The sequence below is a fragment of the Cucurbita maxima genome, unplaced genomic scaffold (genome assembly GCF_002738345.1).
Source record: "Cucurbita maxima cultivar Rimu unplaced genomic scaffold, Cmax_1.0 Cma_Scf00014, whole genome shotgun sequence".
NCBI lineage: Eukaryota > Viridiplantae > Streptophyta > Magnoliopsida > Cucurbitales > Cucurbitaceae > Cucurbita > Cucurbita maxima.
This window is the reverse complement of record NW_019272030.1, coordinates 2318200-2343597: the sequence shown is the minus strand read 5'-3', so window position 1 is coordinate 2343597 and position 25398 is coordinate 2318200. Positions and strand designations below refer to the sequence as shown.

At 36.1% G+C, this 25398-nt stretch overlaps 5 protein-coding genes and 1 long non-coding RNA gene across 10 annotated transcripts; 1 reads left to right on the top strand and 5 right to left on the bottom strand.

The window, feature by feature from the left end:
- Positions 1-948: 948 nt before the first annotated feature.
- LOC111489793 lies at positions 949-15356 on the bottom strand. The gene is made up of 3 exons (XR_002719437.1): positions 15325-15356; positions 15176-15177; positions 949-1052 (listed from the first exon to the last, which is right to left on the bottom strand). It is a non-coding gene; the product is annotated as an uncharacterized LOC111489793 (long non-coding RNA).
- On the bottom strand, positions 1146-6434 carry LOC111489754 (tubby-like F-box protein 8). Of its 4 annotated transcripts, none has more exons than XM_023138115.1 (5): positions 6327-6434; positions 4027-4469; positions 3277-3364; positions 2078-2210; positions 1146-2006 (listed from the first exon to the last, which is right to left on the bottom strand). In XM_023138115.1, exons 2-5 carry the CDS (start codon positions 4372-4374, stop codon positions 1271-1273), a joined length of 1305 nt encoding a protein of 434 aa, XP_022993883.1. In that variant the 5' UTR covers positions 4375-4469; positions 6327-6434; the 3' UTR covers positions 1146-1270. The 4 variants fall into 4 exon arrangements, with proteins under 4 accessions (XP_022993883.1, XP_022993887.1, XP_022993885.1 ...); XM_023138119.1 differs by having other exon boundaries at positions 4027-4502; positions 6327-6427; XM_023138117.1 differs by having other exon boundaries at positions 4027-4480; positions 6327-6427.
- LOC111489753 lies at positions 11163-13530 on the bottom strand. The gene has a single exon (XM_023138114.1). It carries the CDS (start codon positions 12825-12827, stop codon positions 11499-11501), a length of 1329 nt encoding a protein of 442 aa, XP_022993882.1. The 5' UTR covers positions 12828-13530; the 3' UTR covers positions 11163-11498.
- On the top strand, positions 14164-16632 carry LOC111489789 (sm-like protein LSM3A). The gene is made up of 3 exons (XM_023138172.1): positions 14164-14409; positions 15697-15792; positions 16129-16632. The coding sequence occupies exons 1-3, from the start codon at positions 14293-14295 to the stop codon at positions 16207-16209; spliced, it is 294 nt and encodes a 97-aa protein (XP_022993940.1). The 5' UTR covers positions 14164-14292; the 3' UTR covers positions 16210-16632.
- A 783-nt stretch (positions 16633-17415) lies between these two features.
- On the bottom strand, positions 17416-20496 carry LOC111489755 (protein ROOT PRIMORDIUM DEFECTIVE 1). 2 transcript variants are annotated; one of them, XM_023138121.1, is made up of 2 exons: positions 20349-20496; positions 17416-18992 (listed from the first exon to the last, which is right to left on the bottom strand). In XM_023138121.1, exon 2 carries the CDS (start codon positions 18919-18921, stop codon positions 17665-17667), a length of 1257 nt encoding a protein of 418 aa, XP_022993889.1. In that variant the 5' UTR covers positions 18922-18992; positions 20349-20496; the 3' UTR covers positions 17416-17664. The 2 variants fall into 2 exon arrangements, with proteins under 2 accessions (XP_022993889.1, XP_022993888.1); XM_023138120.1 differs by having other exon boundaries at positions 17416-18978.
- A 1212-nt stretch (positions 20497-21708) lies between these two features.
- LOC111489779 (vacuolar iron transporter homolog 4-like) lies at positions 21709-22729 on the bottom strand. Its single transcript, XM_023138160.1, has 2 exons — positions 22457-22729; positions 21709-22422 (listed from the first exon to the last, which is right to left on the bottom strand). Exons 1-2 carry the CDS (start codon positions 22477-22479, stop codon positions 21765-21767), a joined length of 681 nt encoding a protein of 226 aa, XP_022993928.1. The 5' UTR covers positions 22480-22729; the 3' UTR covers positions 21709-21764.
- Positions 22730-25398: the final 2669 nt, after the last annotated feature.

Here is a 25398-nt window from a genome sequence, read left to right as displayed (position 1 = left end):
ATATAGTTTATTTAATCCTTACTTGTATTTGAATTACTCGATGAATTTTTTTTAACTTATGGGTAAGAATACATGTTAATTACTGTTGAGTTATGCTTATTTTGATTATCCGATGAAAAAAATTGAACAATAAAAAAACGACACTCGAACAACATTTCGACTTATACACAATTACACATGTTCAAAACATGGTTTAGTATTATAAATGTAATAACATCTTTAAGAACGTGAAGATGAGAAAGAATAAGTTAACTTACACGTTTAGAGTTTAAAGTTTTATTAGACATAAAATTTAAAATTTTTACGATAGATTAATTCATTGTTTTAAATTTTAAATATGTTTATTAAGATTTGAACAAATGGGTCAGATTTGATTGCTATATTTTAATACCATAATTTGCAATCATTAATCTTAGATAGTAAAAGTTAACAATAATCATCATTATATTAAAATAATTTTTAATAAGCACTTATTTTTTATTTTGAGTTTAATACGGGTGAGAGTAAGAGATCGAACTATCAAGCTTCAGAAAAATAATTCATGTCTTAATCTCCCGAGCATGTTTGAAATTACGCTTTATGTAAAATTTCACATGGGTTAGACAAGAGAATGAAGCATTCCTTGTAATCTCTCCATAGCAGACGAATTTTAAAATCATGAAGCTGACGATAATACGCAACGAAGCAAAATGGATAATATATGTTAGCAATGGACTTCAGCTATTACAAATCGTATTAGAGCCAAACACTGGGCAATGTGCCAGCAAGGACGCTGAACCCCCCAAGGCGGTGGATTGTGAGATCTTACATCGGATCGAGAGAGGAACGAAACATTTCTTATAAGGGTGTGAAAACCTCTTCCTAACAAACACATTTTAAAATCGTGAGGATAACAACGATACGTAACGGATCAAAGAGGATAATATATGTTAGCAATGAGTTTAGACGGTTACAAATGGTATTAAAGTCAGACATCGGGCGGTGTGCCAGAGAGAATGCTAGGCCCCCAAGAGGGGCGGATTGTGAGATCCCACATTAGTTGGAGAGAGGAACTAAACATTTCACCCTAGTAGACGCGTTTTAAAACCTTGAAGCTGATGGCGACACATAACGAGCTAAAGCGGACAATATAAGTTAGCAATCAGTTTGAGAGGCAGAAAGAAATTGTTCTAATTCTTTGCAGTGAGTGAGAGTTTCTAATTTGATACAACAAAGTGCATTCAAATCACATCATCCTGTTTCTTCTTTAGTGTTGGGTGTCTTTCTTGGTCTATTCACATGCCAATTTAGTGTCAAAGCTGCTGAGACATATAGCAAAAGCCTGGAATGCAGACAGCGGATATCGATAATCCATCGTAAACATGTCCTTACTGACCTTTCCGAACTGAAGAATGATCTTGTCGTGGTCGGAATGCGTAGGTTGGGCGGGCTGTGGAGGTGCCTGTGATGCTGCTGCTGCCGCCACTTCTGCACCAGGTGAGGTTGCAGCAATCAGCTGAAAGTTCTTTACCGATGCAACCGTCACCCTCCCACGAAAATTGAGACACCAACACTGCAACTGCTCATGCCATCTAGGCGCCTTGTTCCGAAGAACCAAGGGTCGATCCTTCCCCTCGCCATCTTCATTAGCAACCATTCCTGCAACATCAGAGAAGCGGGAGCTGCTGAACTCGGTGGAATGATCGATCGACTTGGAGAATGACATGCTACGAAATGAGTCTTCGAGGGGGCGAGGATTGAGCTCGGGCTGGCCTGGAACTGAGCAACCTGGCTCAAGAGATGAATTGGGAATCGAGTACATGGTGCAGTTCATCCTTCGGGGTCCCCTTGTACCTAATACGTTCAACTCGTATGCAATTTGTGCAATGCTGTAGCTTCCAGCTGGGACCTTCGGCGAGACCTTTTTCGAGTAGAATCTTCGGCTTCGGCCAAGCGTCGGGATTTGGTTGCTGTTGTAAGGAGGCTGTGTATCATATATAATGAACTTGGTTCCCAGAAAATTTGATCTGAAATAGAACCAACCACAGTTCAGTTACATATAATGAACTTGACAGTTAAAGGTTCATCAGCAGCATACCTTAGCTTTCCGATATAACCATTGCTCGATCTTGATATATCGTCCGCGGCCAACGATATTACGTACTCTGTAGAAGTAGTTCGCCTCGTTCTTTTTGCAGAAAGAAGAAATTTCCCATTTTCAACAAGTAAAGCTGCATGATTATGCAATGGTTTAATGTTCAAAACATCATGTGCAGGGCTAGATAGAGCAACTAAAGGAAATCCTAACACGGAAGCGGTTTTCGTCAAGCCAAACAGAAGTTCAAATGTTCGAATCAGTCAACTCATTTCTAATATTAGAGTTTTGTGGTAAGAACTCGATAGTACGAGCAGGCAAAACTTGTATAAACGTTCAGTTTCTCATTGAAGACCGACATGACAATTCTCCACAATTATGTTACAGTTCTCACGGAAAAAGCTAGTTTCTTTTCAAACGTACAAGTAAAATTGGTTTTGAGTCATGCCCGAGACTTTTTCAAGCTTTTTATGTGAGATCTCACATCGGTTGAGGAGGAGAACAAAACATTCTTTATAAGAGTGTGAAAACTTCACCCTAACAGACGTGTTTTAAAAACCTTGAGGGGAAGCCCGAAAGAGAAAGCCTAAAAAGGACAATATCTGCTAGGAGTGGATTTGGGCTGTTACGAATGGTATGAATGGTATGAGAAAGCCTAAAAAGGACAATATCTGCTAGTGGTGGGTTTGGGCTGTTACAAATGGTATGAGAGGTAGACACTGAGCGATGCATCAGCCTCCTGGAGGTTGAGTCACGAAGGGGAGTGGACATGAGGCGGTGTGCCAGTAAGGATGTTGGGCCACGAAGGGGGTGGATTGGGGGTCCCACATCGATTGGAGAAGGGAACGAGTGTCAGCAAAGACGCTGGCCCCGAAGGGAGGTAGACTGTGAGATCCCACATCGGTTGGGGAGGATAACGAAACGTTCTTTATGAGGGTGTGGAAACTTCTCCTTAACAGACACATTTTAAAAACCTTGAAGAGAAACCTAAAAGTGAAAACCCAAATAAGACAATATCTGCTAGCGATAGGCTTGGGCCTTTACAATTTCGATATTAACCCGTGACCGTGCTAAGCCAAGGTATAGAACGTGGCAAAGAAACAAGGAATTTAAGTTCATAATTGTAGAAAATAAAAGAAAGATTTGCTTTTATCGAGCAACTCGAATGTGTTCATTCTGCTTAGTTAAGAAAATGAGCTTACCAGGACTAAGGCAGAGATAAAGATGATAAGTTAAATTAGATTTGTTCCTCTTGATAAAGCATTGAATAGTGCCATCACGTGGCCCAGGCTGCAAACAAAAAAAAGTGCATCTCAGCATGGTTAAGCTATAGATTAGTGCATGTTGCTATTTAGACATTGAGCAGTCAAGCATACACGTATGGTCTGAGCACGACCAAGAACATGGCAATCCACCACAACAGAGTAAAACCACAATCATCATAAACAATTCCGTCCTAGAGTGAACGGCATTCAGGAAATACTTTAAAAAGTTAACGTAACAGCTCAAGCCTATCGCTAGTAGATATTGCCCCCTTTGGGCTTTCCCTTCTGGGCTTCCCCTCAAAGTTTTAAAACGCGTCTGCTAAGGAGAGATTTCCACACCCTTATAAGGGATGATTCGTTCCCCTCTCCAATCAATGTGAGATCACCGGGAGGTGTGCCAGCGAGGACGCTGGCTCCCTTGTGAGATCTCACATCAGTTGGAGAGGAGAACGAAGTATTCCTTATAAGGGTGAAGAAATTTCTCCCAAACAGATGCATTTTAAAAACCTTGAGGGGAAGCCCAAAAGAGAAACTCCAAAGAGAACAATATCTAGTAGTGTGATTTAGACGGTTACAATTATGTACATCCACATAAGGCAGCTAAAAGAGTGTGAAGTACACAAAACAGAATAGTTATTCTATATGAACATAGCTTCACAGCCATTAAAAAGAAAAGCGTCTACCGACCTGCTTCAAGGCGATCGGGAACGTAATTTTCCCAGAGAACTCGGGACTTTTGACCATTTCTTTGCACATGTCCCTCCATGACCTACAAACAGCAGCACAAGCAACAACATTTCTCCGAGAAGGCCAAGTATTCTCACTAGCCTCCAGTCTTCGAACCACATCGCATAATAACTCGGGCGGAAGGCTAGCCCATCGGCTAGTCTGAATTAGCAGAGGTTCATCATGAAACTCATGAACTGGTCCATGAGATTTACCCCTAGAATTTCCAGACAGCCTCACCTCAAAACTACGCCTCGATAAGCTTCCAAATCCATCCCGCACATCACGAAGTATGCTACGGAATGACATCTACCCCGTTCGACAAAAGGCGCCTAGTGGTGTTAATGTATCGTCGAGGAGAGGGTACAAACAAAAAGGTGCTTGAAGGATGACCAGAAATCCATCTGCAAATCCACTGAGCATCGATTGGTTTCCATCTGCTATACTTAATAAGTAAGAAAGAAAAGGAAGGAGAGATATATAGTAAAGCAAAAAGCAAGGAAAGAAGATTCTTCAAAAGAACATAAAGCAAACCTCACATGGACCTAAAGCGCATAAAATACCGCTCTTTTGTTGGTTCTATCTTTTGTAACAAACTCCTTGATATCAAACTTTCTCTATACTAACATAATATTCAAATATGGAATCTTATTACCAGAAAGAACCATACTAATACTCATGAACAATCCAAAAAATCCATGAAAAAAGGTGCATCCACCACAATATCATGAAGTTTCCCGAGCTCGTTTGATCAGTCAACACTAATTCCGGATAAGAACTTTCCTAGAGATTGAAGTGTAATGGCCCAAGCCTACCGCTAGCCAATATTGTCCACTTTGACCCATTACGTATTGTCGTTAGCCTCACAGTTTTTAAACGAGTTGGCTAGGGAGAGGTTTCCACACTCTTATGAGAAATGCTTCGTTTCTCTCTCCAAATGATGTGGGATCTTACAATCCACCCCGCTTAGGGGTCCAACGTTCTCGCTGGCACACCGCCTGTTGTCTGGCTCTAATACCATTTGTAACAGCTCAAGCTGACTACTAGCCGATATTGTCCGCTTCGGCTTGTTACATATCCCCATCAACCTCACAATTTTAAAACACGTCTGATAAGGAGAGGTTTTCACACCCTTATGAGGAATGCTTTGTTCCCTCTCCGACCAATGTGAGATCTCACAACCCACCCCTCTTGAAGTCCAACGTCCTTGCTGGCACACCGCTTGGTGTTTGGCTCGCTCTGATACCATTTGTAACAGCCCATGCACACTGCTAGCTGATATTGTCCACTTTCACTCGTTACGTATCGCTATCAGCCTCACGGTTTTAAAACACATCTACTAGGGAGAGATTTCCACACCCTTATGAGGAATGTTTCATTCCCCTCTCTAACTCACAATCCACCCCCTTTGGGGTTTAGCGTCCTCGCTGGCACACCACCTGGTATCTGTGACTCTGATACCATTTGTAGTAGCTCAAGTCCACCACTAGCCAATATTGTCCACTTTAGCCTATTACGTATCAACATCAGCCTCACGATTTTAAAACGCATCTATTAGGGAGAGATTTCCACACCCTTACGAGGAATACTTCGTTCTCCTCACCAACCGATGTGGGATCTCACATGAAGATTCCAGTATTTCAACATTCAGTTATGTGTCCTTTACTTCGATTCAACTCGATAATTGGAAGAAAGTAACGAAAAATATAAAGATGAACTGAAAAAAAGAAGTGGGAAATGAAAAATCTGATTCTAAACACTGATCAGATAAACTAGGAAGAACAAGTGCAAAAAACAAGCCAAAAAGACTAAAGAACAACCCTAAATGATACTCAAATACAAAGAGTTTTACCACTAAATCTCCCACAGATCGATAAGGAACACAGGAGCCTTCCAATGAAACACTGCAACAATGGTATCATCTAAACACAAACTAAATCCAACAGAGAATTCCAATAAAATTGAAACAAAATGGGCATAGATTTCAGAAAGTGTTGGATGAACATGAAAAGCCACAAAAAGCAAAAGCACTAAGGAAATTTATGGAATCATTGCTCCACCAAGAGGATAGGGGCAGGACCCATTTGAAGATAACCCACTAAGAACCTCCACGAACAAGAATCACTGAAAAAAATTAATTGATAGCAACAAACACAAGAAATTGATATGAAAAAACTCCCTGATTAGAACAAAAACAGCACAGAATCGAAACGATGAGTTTGTTCAGAGGGCAGCCATGGTTCGAACCGAAAGCTACTTACCGTTTCTTCTTTAGCAACGAGGGAACCCAGAAGAGCCACAACTTTTTGGTCCTCTGTTCTCTCTCTTCAAGACCAGACTTCCAATTCCTTTCTCTTAAATCGAGCCCATGAACTGTGTATGTCTACAATTAAATAATAAAGTTTCTTCTTTCAATTACTTTATTGTCGTTCTTATTTAATTAAACAATTCAATTCCTCTCGATTTAAATTTTTATAAAGACCTTTATTAAATTTAAGATTTTGGGTCTTGTTATAAAATATTTTGGATTTGTAAACCAACTTTAAAATCAAAATTATTACAAAATTTCAAGTTTCAAATTAATAAACTTTTTTTTTATTTTTAAAAATTAAGCTCATAAATACTAGTTTCATTTTTGAAGTATCGATAGTGAGATAGAGCTCGTGAGTTTATTATCTTAAATGAGTTAGGATCTTTGTTTTACGAGCCCCTATGTCTCCTATGTGGCGAACATGGGGACGGGAAAATAGAGAAGAGTGAGATTTCTCTAGCTTTTGGCATAGCGAACCTCTGGTAGGAGGCTTATATTGATGGGCTATTGGCTCATTAGTAGAACGCACCCATAATAATTGAGTATTGAACGTAGATTTCAAGGACTCGTAAAGTATAATTCAAATTTTGTTATCAATCATTTATAAATATTTTTAAAATCTTGTTAAGTTTTAAAAAATAAGAAAAAAAATAATAATATATTTTAAATTTATATAAGAAAAAAAATATAATCTATTTTAAATTTATATAATAATCTAAACGAGGAAAGAAACAATTTATTACATATCTTAAGAAATAAATGAAAAATAGTGACGACATATCAAGATAGAGATAATATATATATATATATATATATATATATATATAAGTGAGATAATGTATGAATAAAAAATAAAAGTAAGAAATAAAAAAAGGGTAGTTGAATAAATAATTCTCTTAAATATATCACTTATGGATACAAATTTACGTTTTTAACCTTAGACAGTTGATAGTTAAACCATGGCCAAACCATAAGTTCGGAGAGTAAGGGCAGAGAGGGGATTGCACATTTGTCCCATTTTAAAAACTAACGGCTAACTAACATCACGTTGCATCGTAAACGACGTTAGGAAGCAGTTATCAAGTACGTAGCAGATCGTCGTTTTTTCCTGTGTGGAATGATCTATTTATCGTTCATTTAACGAATGATGACGTCATCTAATTAATCATACGTGGAGGGCATTTATAAAATAAACCTCTTTTTTGAGACGTATTTTAAAATTTTATTTTATTTTTCCTGTTTCTTTAAAAATACTGTCTCTTTTATGTAATTTAGTTTATATAATTAAATAGGGTCTTTTATTTTAAATAAATTTTAAATAACAAAATAAAAAAAGAAATGAAAGTGGGACCCTCGTTGGACCTTTGGCTAAATATAAAAAAATAAGAGAATATTACCAAAACTACCCCACTAATTTTGGAAATTGACGTGGGGCATGCGGGTTGATGTGAAATGACGAGAATGCCCAAAGCATGCTAGGCACGTGGGTGCTGACAGTGAGGGAAGGATGAAGGGTATGGATGGAATTGCGTTGGGAAATGGATTCAGTGTCAGCTGAAAACAAGGACTAAACCATAATTTCAGTGAATATCGACACCTTCTATTCCATCTACTTCTTTTTATTTTATTTATTTTATTTATTTTATTTAAAGCACTCTAAATTAATAAATATAAAATTTCAGTGCCATAATATATAATAATAGCCTACCTTTTTTCTACTAACCAATGAGATTTTTTATTTTTTAATAATTTCCTCAAATTTTAAATTTATTTTTTAATTCGTCCATAAAGTCTCCCCATTAATTTCTAGTTATTATATTATTTTTCCATTTTTATTTTTACGAAAAAACAATTGCCGAGTATATGTGAACCTCGTATGAAAGTAGCAATTATTATAGAATCGAGCGGTTGAGTTAATAGTAGGTTAGACGATTACGAGATCTTTTGAAAACTTTTGTAACTCTCTGGACAAGAAGAACGTGCTCCATGATGAGCTGATTGGCCATTTTGACGTGTCGATGTAACATTTAAGTAGAGTATATATATATACATATTATAGTAAAGTAGTAATAGTGTTACGTAATAATGAGTATGAAATTGAATGCTTTTATTTTTATTTTATAAAAGAGGCATGAATCAAGGGTGCCGCACTTGGCTTTTTTGGCAACTTTGACTTACTTAAATTATTAGGGTATAGAGTGTCCAACAAGCTAAGTACAAAATTCAATATACTTTTGATATCTATATATATAAAAGTATGCGTTGCATAAATAAATAAATAACTAGGAGGGGCACCTACAAAATTCTCCCACTTAATTACTTTTTCCCATACATTTTTAACCTATGAAAAAATAAATTACATATATACATCATAATCAATATACGAAATAAAAGAATTCGATGTAAATGCAACTTAATGATATTAGTAGATATTTAGAGATGTCCATTTTAGACCCACATTCAACATTCCCCATCGGGAATGGGGGAGGGAGTGAGAATGAGAAATATTTTTTTTCCGTTAGATGAATGGGACCAGCGACAGGACTATATTCTCATCTCTCACTCTCGCTTGTTTATATATGTATGTATATGTGTATAAAGTAAAAAATAAATTAGTTAATTTGAGTCGTAATACTCAAATTATTTGTAACTAATAAATCCGTTGTAATATTGAAATTTAATTTAATTTTTTTATAGATTTTTTAACGGTTAAAAAGTATTGAAATTTAAAATTTTAAAAATTATGTTGCTATTTGCTACATAAATATATTGAATTAAGAATTTTTTTAAATAAAGATTATAAAATTGAAAAACTTTAAAATAATTGTTTTTTTTTAAAGAATAATAAACGAAAAAAAAAAAAAAAAAACTCAGGGAGAATTTGATCCTCTCAAAAATAAATGAGGAATTCGCAAGAATGAAAAATGAAATAGGTAGCGGGAATGGGGACAGGGAAGGTCTCATCCTCGCCCTACCTCATGAACGTCTCTATTAAGGTACTCATTTCTTCACAATTAATTGGTCAAATCTCCATCATTTACCACACCAAGAACGTTACATCATATATGGAAAATATATTGAACTTACAATCTTTCGAAAAAAATTACACAATTAGATGAATAACTTAGACATTTTTAGGGAAGTAATCGATATAATAGGTGTTTAATGAAGGGTAGGTGACAGTGCATATGGGTTATTAAATAGGGGCATTTTGGGAATTACATCTCTCTCTTATACGAAATCTTTAGGGACAAGTTTTGGTTTGTCACAGATACTATATTATATATACCATAATTTCATAATAATGATATTTATATAAACATAGACAAACTCCACTAACCAAGGAATATGTCTATATTTATGAATATGCCCTATGCTTCTGCCAGGAGAGTGAGCATATTAAATATTTTTAGAATAAGGTCCCAACCTTGAATTAAAATAATATGTAAATTTCAAGTATATATTATTTTAATTATATACTTTTGGTGCCCATTATGATTAAAATAGACAAAAAGAGGAGCATTTAATACCTGCACCCCATGGCCAAACTGTAGCTTTGAATGCTCCAGCTGAATACATCACCAGGGTTTACCCTTCCTGCCGCCTTCCCATTGGTATGTGACCTGCTTCAACATCACAAACACAACAACACTCACCCCAGCTGAGGGGCTAATCTTTATGCATGTTCGAGCCTACTGTTAGCTGATATTGTCATATTTAGACTTCTCCTTCGATTTTCCCTTCTCTAGTAGAGAGAAGTTTCTACATTCTTATAAAAAATGCTTCGTTCTTCTCCCAATTAACGTGGGATCTCGTAATGCAGTTCATACTAACTCATAATTTTCAAGCATGGTCATCAAGGTTTGTAAAGTATGTGATTTGGGAGCTTCAACTTGCTCGAGCACCACCGTGCTTACATGTTTTTACAATGGAACTCCGACGCTCACTCTCATAACACTTCAATTGATAAAGTCAGCATTTCATAACACACAGCAAACAGTGCCAAGAAAAGAAAATGTAACCTTACACTGAACTATACTAATTCTTCCCACCGGTTAGTGTATTAACAACAAACAGAACGAGCCAGAACCTGATGTAATAGTTCAAGCCCACCGCTAGTAGATATTGTCCTATTTAGACTTTTCTTTTCGGGTTTTTCCTCAAAATTTTTAAAACGCGTCTGCTAGAGAGAGGTTTTCACACCCGTATAAAGAATGTTTCATTTTCCTTCCCAACTGAGGTGGGATCTCACACCTGACAACTCCCAAACCAAAAAGGAACGACTAAATAAAGATATCTACATGAGAACATTTCTTAATGAGAATATAAGAATACAAGCAGTTGTTTCCAAAGCAAGAATTCCCCGAACGAACGAGCTAGCTCGTAGCAGGGCTAGAAGTTACCGTGGATGATGATGAAATGTGTTTGTAGGATCAGTATACAGAAAAGGGAAAAACAACCTCAGAGTTAGAGATGCTACAACTTCTCTAAATCTAAGATCCTCTGTATCTACAAAATGAAATTCATTCCACAACCATGGATCTAAACAAAAAAAAAAAAAATGAAATAGTTATCAAACGAGGCGTTAATAACTCAAAGACTTTCGTTCTTTCACGAAGCTTGAAGCCTCTTAGGGAATTAGAGGAGATGATCCACGAGCATAATGCACGGTGGAGCTATGAATATTTGACTATCGAAAACGTAAAATGAACAAAGAAAGCACCACGAAATCCATTGAGAGATGATGTTATGCAATTCTCCATTTAAAGAGCTCAATAATCCAGTAGAACATGTAATCATCTGTATACTAGACAATGACCAAAACTGTGGAATTAATTCAGAGAAATGGCATCAATTTGGCACATATCAACCATTCTTCATATTCCTCAATCACGACAGATTCCACATTAGTAAAGGAAAAACAGTGAAAAGCAGCCATTTGTATTGTCACCTTTCTAACTTTACATGCTAGATGAAGGCAATGTAAAAATACCCAAATAAAACTCTCATTACTCGCATAACCAGAAATATATAAACAACAGCAGCTCAATGATTCAAAGTAGTAGTTTAATTGAAAGAAAATCTTCCAACCTGATAAACTTGTTCGGATTATAGCAGCCAATCAATGAAATCCCGAGCCAATTTCCTTTTGCTTTAAGTCGAGTGCAATGCGCTCATTTTCAAGCTTCATCCTCTCATTTACCATCCTCATTTTTTCCAACTCACGGTCCTTTTTCTTGTTGAATCTCTCCCACTTGAACTTCTGTTTCTCCAATTCCAACATTTCAACTTGAATTTGAAGCTTTTGATCTTCCAGTTGAAGTAAACGAAGCTCCATCCACTGTTTTTGTGACGTAGAACCCTTCATACCTTCAGTTTCTAAGTGAGCTGTATCAGCTTGAGCAAACTGTGCTTGTGCGTGAGCATGAGAACTCAAGGATTTGCCACAGGCATGAGTATCATCATGGTCTTGGCCTCGTCTTAGCCTCTTAACTGATCCTCCTAATACCCCGAACGATCGTCTATTGTCCCCATGGGATGCAAAATTCTCCTCAAAATCATCACGTTCATCAGTTTCATCATGTTCGTTTTCATCAAAATCATCATTTTGGTGTCTCCTTGGCTCGTCATTATCGTGATCATCCCTTGCTCTAAAAGCCAGCTGCAAAGAACGCTGCAAAGCAGGATCATGGGGCAGATGAAGTCGATTTGAATTATGATAAGAACACATCTCCTCATAGAACAGTTGCTTCGAGTTTAAAATTTTTCTCACATCATCCTTCTCTTTATCTGTTAAATACTCGAGAACATCAAGAAGTGCAGGGTTCTCAACAACCTTGCAAGAAGTGCCTCTCCCAATTATATCATTGAGCCTCTTATACCTCTTATTGAGATCATTAAACTTATCCTCACACTGCTGAGGTGAAACTTGATAGCCCCTTTCAGCCATGACTTTTGATATCAATTTCCATTTACCTTTCTTCTGTATAATATGGCATTTCCTTCTTCCAGCCCCATCAAAATCTGAATTAATATCATCTCCTATATAAGACACTGCTGTAATCAGAAGCTTCACCATTTTATCCGTCCATTTCACACGATGCCATACCGATCCCTTCTTCCCCTTACTCGTCTCATTATGACCATCAATACCATCCTCAGTAAAGCTCGGCTCTTCATCACTAGCCGAGTTTTTACACCTTTCTCCCTTGTTAAAATCTACCAAAGACATGGCATGGTCACAATTTTGTACAACTCCCATGGAAAGTGAAAATCCCTCCTGAATGGAAGGATTGGCCGCAGATCCCTGACGAGTATGAGGATGATGCTGCTGGTGTAAGGCGTGAGAGTGTTGTGCCTGGCTATGAACCTTGAAGGGTACTTGCAAATCGAGACCTCCATAAGAGGTTCCTCCTGGAATCAACCCTCCTTGTGATAAATTACCTTCCATATATGTCAAAAGAACATTTCATCTCATACCCAAAAACGCATAGCCCAGAATCCTATCGTTCATATGAACCTTGAACTATTAAATCACCAAACAATCATCCCTATTGATAAAGAATGGAAAAAAAGGCACACCCAGGTCGAAATTTCCCCACTAGACAATGGGAAATTTCTTTCAAACAAACCCCATTTGGGCAGAAACCAAAAGAATCAAGAGAAACCCTTCAAACATGACTAAACCCATAATTGATAAGAGCGATTAAATCAGAGAAGGGGAAGATAAGAGAAAGAAACCCTTCAAAGCAAAGCGATGAACAAAGGAGTAAAAGCACTTATCTGTCCAAAACCCAGAAAGGAGGAGGAGAGCGGAGGCAAGGCAAAGAGGTGTAGAGTAACAGATCCTGGCGCTTATTGGCTGTGCGTGGCGATCGAGAAAGGGAAAAGGGTCGGGGGGGATGTGGGGTTTTGTATTTTAAGAAGAGAAAATAGGCAAATGTCAAATGGGTGGGCGAAGGAACCGATCGGAGTAGCCAATAGCAATGCGTAGGTTTTGTTTATACAGGTTCAATGAATGGGAGGATCCGGGGGAGACATTATAAATTGACGTCACAAATCATGACAAAAACTGGATTCCTGCTATTGGGCTGTGTAAATCATAGGACATGTTTGAGCAGCATTTCGTCTACTAGAATTAGCGTCAGTTTTTTTTTTCGATTTTGGCTGAAGCCTCTGATTCCCAGGCCATTATTTACCTGTTTTTCTACACTCAACTGCGTGTTAAAAGGGGTAAACTTTTTGTCTTTCCCTTCTTTTTCTCAAGAGAAGAGATGTGTTTTTTTTCTTTCTTTTCTTCTTTTTCCAGTTTAAAGGGGATTTTGTATTTGTTTTATCTGACAATCACGTTTCCATATCTTATATGGAACCCATATTAGTATTTCAACTTTCCAAATTTTCAATAATATCCTTTTAAAAAAGTTAAAAAAATATTCTTACTTTACCTCTAGTTCGGAATGAAAAAAAGTAACTATTTTGTTTCAGGGAATGGTTAAACTTTCAAAATAGTCTAAAATTCCATAAACCAACTGAACTCGGGAAGTTTCCGTTTTCATTTAATTGAACTTGATCTAATCCAAAAACGGGTTGCTGCTCAAATTTTTTTGACACCCCTAGGATGATGAAAACCCTCCTAAGGATGTTATAAATCTTATTTTTTTTATACATTTTTTTAATGCAAAATCTAAATTTTGAGAGAGAACTTTTGGACCAATGATAAATTATTTGGATCCTGGTCGGGTCGGGTCGGGTCGGGTCTAAAAGGTGAAATAATGATTTGTATTGGGCTATTGAGGCTGGCATTTTGGTTATGGACTGAAATTCGGTTTCGACCCAAACCGATGATTGTAGGGATGGGTGACTCATAAACCCCACTCCTCTTCAGTCTGCGAATACAGACCTTGGAGACAGCGGAAATGGCGACCGAGGAAGAAAGCACTGTCAAGGAGCCGTTGGATCTCATAAGGTTGAGTCTTGATGAGCGTATTTACGTCAAGCTCCGCTCTGATCGTGAACTCCGCGGCAAACTCCATGTACACTACCCATATCCTTCTTCATTCCTTCTTCTTTTTCCAGTTTTTTTTTTTTTTTTTAATCTTCTCTGTTTCTTTTCTCTAATTATGTTATACATATTCCCCCTTCTAATCAAATGCCCCTAATTATTGAATTTTCTAGTTTTTTTTTTTCCTTTGATCAAATGAATAGTCGGAGAATTAGGGTTTTGTAATCGTTTTTAGTTACTTGATGGCTTTCCCTTGAAATTTGTTTGCATTCATTTCGTTGACAGTAAGCAATTAGCCTTTCTTCTATTGAGTTTTTGCGTTTGCGATGGGGCGGGCGTGGTTTCAAAGTTTTTTTAATTTTTAGGGATTGGAATTGTTTAAATTAGGAAGAATTGCCCTAACGGTGAAAAGTATTAGACGATAAAGTAGACGCATTCTACAGGGCCTCTGGTCTCACCTATTGGAAATTAAGCAGAAAGAAGATTATTCTAGTATGGTCTCCTTCTTATTCTCTATAGAGATGTAGTATTACGAAGGTGTTTCGTTTCATTTTCAACCGACACTCCAAATGTTACAAAGAACCACACCGCTAGCAGATATTTTGTTTTCTTTGGACTTCCCCTCAAGGTTTTAAAACGCATCTATTGAGGAGAGGTTTCCACACTGGAAGAATGTTTTGTTCCCTTCTCCAACTGATTTGGGATCTCACAATCCACCCCCTTGGAGCTTAGCGCGTCCTCGTTGACACACTGCCCAGTGTCTGGCTCTGATACCATATGTAACAATTCAAGCCCACCGCTAGCGGTTGATGTGGTATCTGCTACTGGTGGACTTTGACTGTTACAAATGGTATCAGAGGCAGACATTGGGCGGTATACCAGCGGGGACGTTGGACCCCCAAAAGAGTGTGAATTGTGAGATCTCATATTGGTTGGAGAGGAGAACAAACATTCCTTATAAGAGTGTGGAAACCTCTCCTTAATAGACGCGTTTTCAAACCTTGAAGGGAAAACCCAAACAGGATAATATCTACTAGCGTTAGTCTTGTGCGGTTATATTCCATGTGGAGATCTGGTTTTTTTTAACAATATCATTGTTACACTGGCTGGTCGGTTGTGTGATCCACTTATCCACAGATGCAGATTATGAGTAGTAACTGATGCCAGGACTCTTCTATTGCATTTTTAGTTTTGAGATGCTTTTGTGAATGTAAATTTTTCAGCTTTGATCTCTTCAATTTTATCGTCCATTACTGAGATTTACCTTTCCTGGAGTTTCAACTACTTTCTGTTGCCTGACTATCATGATGTTTTGCAGGCTTATGATCAACATCTTAATATGATTCTAGGCGATGTTGAAGAAATTGTTACTACTGTAGAAATTGATGACGAGACTTACGAAGAGATCGTTCGGGTATGCTCATTTTCTTGCATTAGTGTTGTTTGTAACTTTGTATCAATCCCTACTCTGCAGAAATAATTTTGAATACTAAGTTGGTCCCATTTTCAAGTAGATCAGGTGAGTTTACAGTAGTGAACACTGGATTACTAGTGTACAATGCGTTTTTAAAGGAAATAAATACTATTGCTCAAATGTTTGAATTTAAAAACCAAAGGAAAAGAATACCTTTGGTTCATTGTGTTCCTCAAGCTGGTTCATTGTGTCTATCCATACTTGATATTTTAACTCCAGCATTTCTCGTGTATATTTCAGTTGAGATTTCATATATTTGTCTACTTTCCTCTCCAGACTTCTAGGCGTACTGTCCCGTTTCTTTTTGTTAGAGGAGATGGTGTCATATTGGTTTCACCTCCACTGAGGACTGTGTAGCTATCAGTTTGGAAGTTCATTTGCGTGCATCCTTAATGGCAACTTCTTGTTCGTCTTCTCTATCAAGTCGACTGGAGCAGGAACGATTGAGGATCCTACATACTCAGAACTTTCAAGAACTCAACTTCGTTCATAGATTAGGCTTATCCTTTAGTTGCTATGCTTATGCTGTTCTATTACATAAGATAGATAACTAGCTATTTGTTTTGATATATTGAGTAACTGTAGTTGTCTGACATTTTAATTGGCTGCACAAATTGAGTGAGTGTGCCTTCAGATTTTGTATACAAGGCCAAGTATACGCAATTTGAAATTGTGTTTCTAAGTCATAGAGAATCAAGCCTTGCTTGGTCTCTCTTTTTTTCTTTTTCCTGTTTTTCTTCTGTCTTCGTCCTTATGAAAAAACTTGTTTTTGTTGGATTCTTTGAACTCTGTGGCTCACTTTGACTTGTTTCATTTTGTTTCCAAGTAGATTTCATGCACAGTGACATGTACAACTATAATACAAACACACAACTAACACGAACACTATTCTACTCTACTATGAACGACCCTGTTTGATAACCTATATCATGGGGAAGTGGCTGCAAACTGGGGAGATGAGAAAAAAATGGGAACTACTATGATACTTTCCTATTGACTTTTCAGACCTATATATTTTATCAAACATATCTACGAAAGAATTACTCAGTAATAGACTTTGATAAAGAAGAAATAAAGATTACAAATTAATGAAACATACATTTCAATTTGTTCTTGAATATGAAAAATAGCTTTTCAATTCAGGTTATCATTATTTTACTGGGTCATAAACTATATTCAGATTTTCTATTCAAACCCACAGGAATTGATTTATTCGCCGATATTATTATAACATTTAAATCAGGCTTGTAAGGCAGGAATCAATAGTCCTGACCTGAAAACTGGACTGTCGACCAGCTCACCCAAATTAGTTTAGAGATGGTTGTGTCCCCTTAGTAAATATTCATTCTCCACAATCTCATGCCATAGTTTTCTTCATTAAATCAGAAATTTCTCCTCGGCACTTTATAGCAGCTTCAGTTTGCTCATGACAGAGAAGACAACTCATCTACAATTCAACTCCATTGATGCAAAACTAGTTGCTTTGAAGAGCTTAAACCAAAAGCTCCGCCCTGCCAAACTTTAGACAAATATTAAGTTGAAACATTCCATTTCCTGGATTACTATACTAATTCAGGTTTGGCATACAGACAGTTCCTGTAGTCATTTCGAAATGATAATGTTAAACGACGCTGACATAGTGATCAGATAAGCAGCAAATGATCTGCAGTAAAAAAAAAAAAAAATCTACAACCTATCAATACCATATTTACCATGATAAACGTTAGAAACGGTGAAACAAGGCGCTGCAAGGCTACGACAAACGACTATGAAAATTTAGAACTATAAGAAGTTCTAGCGAATCTGTGTAGGTCATGCAGAACCATCATCAAAGAGATACTGATAGAATCTTTTTCTTTCCTCTGGCTCAAGTAAACCTCCTAGATTGTTTCCTTGATCATCAAGATCATCTGGTTCAAAGTCTTTCCTCTTGTTTTTTTTTGATCTACCCAAAAGCATCCCCTTCATTCTCTTCTTTTCTAAATTCATCAAATGATGTCGCCTGTTATATTCATGAAGTCCCTCCTGCATCAGTTCTCCAAACCTCTCTTTTACAACCACTAGTGGATCTTTCTCAATTAGTTCTGATCCATTATACCCTTCTCTAAGAAGAACAGTGTAAATCTGATACTTGTTTGAGACATAGAATATGCCAGGGTGCTTAAGCAGCAACGCATTCAACTTCAATGGCAGACCGAATTCCCTGCTGAAATGTCCAAGCTTCATAATTGATGCTTTCTTCCATAATGTCAGCGACAATATCTCATGGATCAACCCCACTGTCCTCTTTTCCATCTCCTTTGTATCTTTCACCAACCCTGCATGGATCGCATATGGTGAAATATATGGAGAGGCATTAAATTCATGAAACTTTTCCCACGAATTTACCCAAGTCGTTGGCAGTGAGCAGGAGAAAGCTGGCTCAACCCCATGCTTGCAGGCTGAAGATTCTATGCTGGAAATTGCTAGTTCTGGTTTCCAAGAGACCAGTTCTATTTCCATTGAGTTTCTTTTTCCAGTATAATTTACAATTCGAAACATATCTGAATGTTTGGGAACGATTCTTATCAAGTAATCATCTGGGAGCCCAAAATTCCGCCTTAATTCACCAAGTTTTAAAACATTTAGTCTCTGATTCGAAGCCATCATCAGCAACTTTGCCAACCGCTCAACAAAAGCAGGCTCCTGCATATCTTTGACAGTTTCTTCCTCTTCAACTAAAGCCATCATCCTCTTTGTCAGCCGAAAATAGTACTCATCATCGTGGAGATAAACTTCAAAGCAGATTGGGTACTTTTTCAGCCAGTTAAGGGCTTTTCCTTGACAGTCGAGGGTTTTAAACTTCTTTTGGAGAAATTTTACAGGTGCCGTCTGATTGGGGCAACGAAGGACGATATTCTTGATTTGATTATTGACAATCCATCGACGATTACGAGATAGAGCTGATTCAAGGTCTGGGTCTTTCTTCATTGACCATAGAGAAAAGTTCCTTAGGAAGCATTTGAGGGAATAAGGAGAAGAAAGCCTAGGATCCCAATGCCTGGACTTCTGTAATACTTCAAACAACATCCTTATGCTATGGTTCTAATGCCATCATGTGTCTTGACTCTCGTAGCAGAGACAAGCCTGTTGGAAGATAATTAAAATGAACAGAACAAATAAGGAGATTCTAAATGAAACAAATAAAGAAGGAAAAAAAAGAAGTGCCACGAGAAAAGTAAATGAAAGCAATTAAACAGATTTACTATATTTAGTGCAATGCTGACTGAAACATTCCAATGGTGAAATTGAAAGGAACAAATAATATTTACAGCTAACAGAGCATTCAAACAACGGTTAGATCAAACAAACCAAAGGTGGATTGTCTGCAAGTTAATTAAGTTCTGAAATTCTATGTGAAGCAGTGGATATGAGTATCACGTCCATATGAAAGAAGATTTTATTTAAGATGTTTTTAATATCTACCAACACTTGAAGAATTCAAGGGAATATTTCCCAAGATTTTTTTTGTTTTTTCATTTAACAAGTCTCATGCTAGGAAGCTTGTTTGCATTGGAAAAGACATGGATCATAGAAACCTAGATTTATGAAATTTATGGTTGGTAATGTGCTTATAAAAGTTAGTTTGCATTGTAAAATGTAAATTTTATAGGCTCTAGTTTATGCAGTCGACCGGATTAGCAAACTTGTAACTTCATATATTTTTAATCCTAGATTATACACAACACATCGATCAAAAACAAGATTAATCCTAGATTCTACAAATCTAATCCAAGAATCAAACACTGCCTAAAGGATGTAATATCCCGGTCTAACGTGCTACATTCTCGTAGACATTTCTCTTCCCAATCATACAACTACAACTAGTTCTATATTTTATAGCCTTTTCCACTACAAGGACCAAGCTCCCATAGATTTTCATGTCTTTCTTTTGAATAAAATGATAGCCATAGAATTACATGGATTACTACTGAAAACTCTAATCCGGAAAAAGAAATGATATTTTGTGTTTTTGGTGCAATCAGTTCTTACTTCGACTCTCGAACTTCCCCCGCAAAGATGTCTTTGCTCCACTACCTAGTTTTGTCAATATCAGGCGGCATAGAGATTTTTAATGCATGTGCCCTAATGTGCTGAGTTATGTTTAGGTCGGGTGAGCAAAATGAAAAGCAAACAGAATCCATCACATTTGCAAAAATAATCATAACTCCATCAACTATAATCAGTGCCCAACAACAAATAATCCATCACACTTAAACAAGAAATCAGTACGAAGGAACAACACATAATCAAAATACATCATCTAAGAAATCAGTACAAGTACTAATTGCCGCAAAACAGATTCGAATTCCACATGCCGAAGTCAAATAATTAAAAATCCAGAACATTAAAAGATAACGCAGCTTGAGAAAGTCGCTGGAACTGAAAGTTCCAAGAAGAAATTAAAGCGTTCGATAGAAAATGGTAAAAAGATAACCAGAAATACTGGTTTGTACCTGTATAAGTAGAGTCATAGAAGTGGGGTGATTACTTTGCTTCTTTCACCGGAAATGGCGACCGCTTTGAATCGGACCAGCGTCGTCGGTGATCGGAGCTGCGTTTTAGGCATATGAAGGACAGAATCCTTGCGCCCAATTTCGGCCCACAACTTTCTAATCCAATTTCATACAAAATTATAATTATATCATCCAATTAGACCTTACCAATTTTGCTTCAATTCAATTTTTCATAATTTAATATACTAATTTTAATAATAATAATAATAAATGTACAAAATATACACCAATTAACCATGAACCCGATAACCTAATCCAACCCGATTTATAAGGGTCGGGTATAATTTTTAACGACCCGATCCAGTTCGGTTTGGGTATGGGTTCAAAGAAGGAGTTGAAACCAGGCCCAAGCCCAACCCACGTTCTTGTTCCTCAGCCATAGCCCAGCAAATTACTTCAGTCACTAATTTGATCCGCAGTGGGCTGGGCCCAACCCAATTACTCCTCCAATGTCATATTAGCCAACTTAATATTATTTGGAACTTGTATTAATATAACAATATCTCTACTAAAAATAATTCAAAATAATAAATAATACAAACTCATGCAATGTTAGAATTTTGTAGCATATTCAATTTTGATTCTCATTAATTTTTAATTTTAAAAATTTTATAGCATGTACCTATTATAATGTCTCTGAAAAGCTAGCTGTATCTATTCTATAGTTGTACCTATTCTATACCTTTACCTATTCTATACATACTACGGGCAGGTGGTGAGAGGCAGACAGCCCTCGTAGCTCGATTGCTAAACATATGGTTTTTCGGGGGGAGTGGGCCTACAAGGTCTCCAACGAAAGAAAAATCAATGTGTAAATTCATATGGTGTCATTCCAATTAATTTTAAATACTTATCTAATATAATTTTTCACCGACCAAAAATAACTTAGTAGAGTAAATTACTGAGTTGACTTTCTCATTATACACTTGAATTTGACAAATAATTTTAATTCAAAGTAATTTTTCACCGGGGTGAATGAGGCTAGGGCTATTTGACCATTAATAAATTAATAAAATTAAATAATAATAATTATTAATTAATTAATTAATTAATGTTATTATTATTAATAATAACTACTACACGATATTCATCAAACAAAGGCCTTTTTTTATTATTATTATTTTGCTTCTCTTTTTTTGTAATTCTAACAAACAAAATGAAATTTACACGCCACCCCCACCCAAAATAAATTAAGATCTTTTAGGGTTTATTTATTTATTTATTTATTTTCTTTTTTTTTTAAGATGAATTAAAAAAAAAACTATTTAATACATAATATATAATATACATTCTTTCATTTTTAGTATAAAATCGTAAACGAGGTTGTTCTAGCCTTTTAAATTGTGATTGGAGCGGCTAGAGTCCACTTACTCCGATTAGCTTAGTCAAGCCAAAGGTTATAGCCATGGCTAACCAACCTCCGACCAACACCCTTATGGTGGATTTGATTGGGGATGCTTTTCCAAGGATGGCACCCAACCACCCGAACACGCCGAGCGCTAACGTCACCGCTGCCACAACCACCACAAGCCTTACCTTGTACTCTCTTATAAACGAAGCTGCCAATAGTGGTACCATTGCTCCTAAGGAGAAAGCCAAGGCGGAGGCTGCCGCGGCTTGGAGTGGATTTGGTAGTTTCTCATCATCTTTGCTCTCTTGCTCTTGTCCTTCTAAATTTCTTCTTTGTAGTTTCTCTCTTTTTATTTGAGCTACTTCAATGTCCAATTGTGAGTAAACCGACACAAACTCGCCGATTGCCATGCTACACGCACCGGCCACCAACCCGGCAAACCCGGTGAGGATCATGGCTTTGATGTCTTGTTTCACAGCTCCGATTCCCATCATAAGCGACGCGGTCGAGACAAGCCCATCGTTGGCACCAAGCACGGCGGCTCGTAGCCATTGTGCGCGTTTTGAGTAGTCGAATTCATTGGTTTGGATCTCGGACCCGGATTGTTGCTCCAAATTGGTTAGATTCAACTTGTTGGGCTCCATTTTTTGGAAGATTGAAGGATAAAAAGCTATGAAGTTTGAAGAAAGATGAAGGAGAATTGTGGAGGACACACGCCATGAAGAAGGGTATTTATGGAGGAAAAACAAAAGTGGAGTTCATACACAAGAGCCACTAAAATTAATAACAAAAGAAAGAAACAAACTTTTTCTTTTACAAAAGGTAGACATTGAGGCTTTCTAAAATGCTTCAATTATCAAAATCTTGATTCTTGCATATCATTTGTATATCCATGAACAAATGTTTCCAATAATAGTGGTCAAAATTTATGCAAACCATAGACAATGATGGGTGGGGCTCAAATGGACAAAGAACGGAGAAATGTGCATGATATCGGTATTTTAGATGATAACTATTGTCTTGTTCGAGTAAATGAAAGGTATACCTGAGTAAAAAAGAAGAGCTTTCGAGTCAAAATAGAGTTGGATTATGTTGTTTCAAGTAATTGTGACATTGTACATGAATGAATCGAGACCACATCCGAACAAGATATGATGGTTAAGAAAGATTTAAAGGAAATGAAAGTTACTATCTATATCAACTAAATGCACATTTGTTTTTGGTAGCTCAATTAAAGGAACTCCTGAGATGCATATGAGTGAAGACAAAACATATTTGTTTTTGGTAGCTCAATTAAAAGAACTCCTTAGATGCATGCGAGTGAAGACAAAACATGTTTGTTTTTGGTAGCTCAATTAAAGGAACTCCTGAGATGCATATGAGTGAAGACAAAACATATTTGTTTTTGGTAGCTCAATTAAAAGAACTCCTTAGATGCATGCGAGTGAAGACAAAACATGTTTGTTTTTGGTAGCTCAATTAAAGGAACTCCTGAGATGCATATGAGTGAAGACAAAACATATTTGTTTTTGGTAGCTCAATTAAAAGAACTCCTTAGATGCATGCGAGTGAAGACAAAACATGTTTGTTTTTGGTAGCTCAATTAAAGGAACTCCTGAGATGCATATGAGTGAAGACAAAACATATTTGTTTTTGGTAGCTCAATTAAAAGAACTCCTTAGATGCATGCGAGTGAAGACAAAACATGTTTGTTTTTGGTAGCTCAATTAAAGAAACTCCTGAGATGCATATGAGTGAAGACAAAACATATTTGTTTTTGGTAGCTCAATTAAAAGAACTCAACTCCTGAGATGCATATGAGTGAAGACAAAACATATTTGTTTTTGGTAGCTCAATTAAAAGAACTCCTTAGATGCATGCGAGTGAAGACAAAACATGTTTGTTTTTGGTAACTCAATTAAAGGAACTCTCGAGATGCATGTGAGTGGGGGATAAAACATGTTTTGTTTTTTGAGCTTAATTAAAGGAGCTCTTGAGATGCATGTGAGTGAGGATAAAACATATTTGTTTTTGGTAGTCCAATCAAAGGAATTCCTGACCATGTTCTAATCACTTATTGAAAAATAGTTTTTATTCTTAAGACGCGAGAAAGAGGTAACTTGACCATGTTGTAAGAGATGCAAGGGACTGCCGAATTTCAAATCATAAACTTGAACGGATGGATCAAACCAACACCGTTTATGGAAAGTACATATTTTATAACAGTTTGAGCTATAAATAACGTTATTCTAATATAACACCGACATTAAAATTTGCCAGCTGTAAAATCAAGATAGAAGAATATATTAAGAGTAGGAAGAATGAGAATTTAGAATAATTAGAAAATTCAAAAAATAAAAAAGCTTTATAAAAGGAAGCTTTAATAATACAAAAGTGAGATCCAAAACCATAAATAAATTAATAAATAATATGAATTTATAAATCCCACTTTTACATTATCCTTTTTTATCTGCCGTCGGTGACTTTTATAAATTAATTAACACCCTCATATATTTATTTTATACACAAAATAAATAAATAAATAAATAAAAGGCCTTTCGGTTATATTTGAAAAGGATCGAAATAAATGGAAAAGCAAAATAAAAGAAAAATAAAAAATAAAAGAGAACGAAACATTACTTAGAAGGGTGTGAAAACCTTTTCTAAGCATACAGCGTAATGGAGAGGCCCAAAAACAATCCAAAAAAGATAGTATCGGGATGAGTACCAATTTGGTTGTATAACACGTTTAAAATCGAGATGTGGTTAAATTATATAAAATACGAGATTAAAAAGTTTTATTTAAAATTTGTTATATATAAAAATAGCATTGTAATTTGAAATTATTCATTATAATAAAAAATAAAAATTAACGTGACAGTTAACGTGTAAAATGTATGGCACGTGAGCTTACGTGGAATAATGTTGTGATTGATGAAACGTTATTAATCTCTTAATTTTAATCGATACTATTTAAATATTTATAAACTTTTTGATTAAAAAAATCTCTAAATTAATTTTTTTTTTTTTTTTGGATTGATTGATTGATTTTGATTCCATATTTTTATTTCAATTCTTGTAACGGAAAAGAAAGAGAAATTATTCCATAAATATATAATATATTATCATATTTTTCATTACAATTTGAATTCCAAATATACAATTTTTTTAAAAAATATTAGTCATTAAATAGAAATTTTAAATAAGATTTAAAAAATCTTAGGTTAAATAATTGCAATAATCACTACTTAACGTGTAACCGATAACCAACTTTTGGATGATTTTCTCCAAATTGTTTGGTTTTATTTTTATTTTTATTTTTTATGGTAATTAATAATTTAAAGAATATTTTATATTGGAATGCTGAGAAGGATGACACCAAAGTTTGATAGAGAGTGGAAATTATGACGGATTACACATAAAATTATTCAAGAGTGTGCAATCCACGTGACTACCACCACCAACTATATCATTATCTAATTAAACCAAATCCATATTATACCCATTTTATCTTAATTTTAGCTAAATTACAATATTAATGTAATATTATAAAAAAAAATACTTAATTATAAAGTTTACTTATACCCTAATGCAAGATGGGTAAGTATCGTAAAAAAAAAAAAAAAAAAAAAAAAAAAA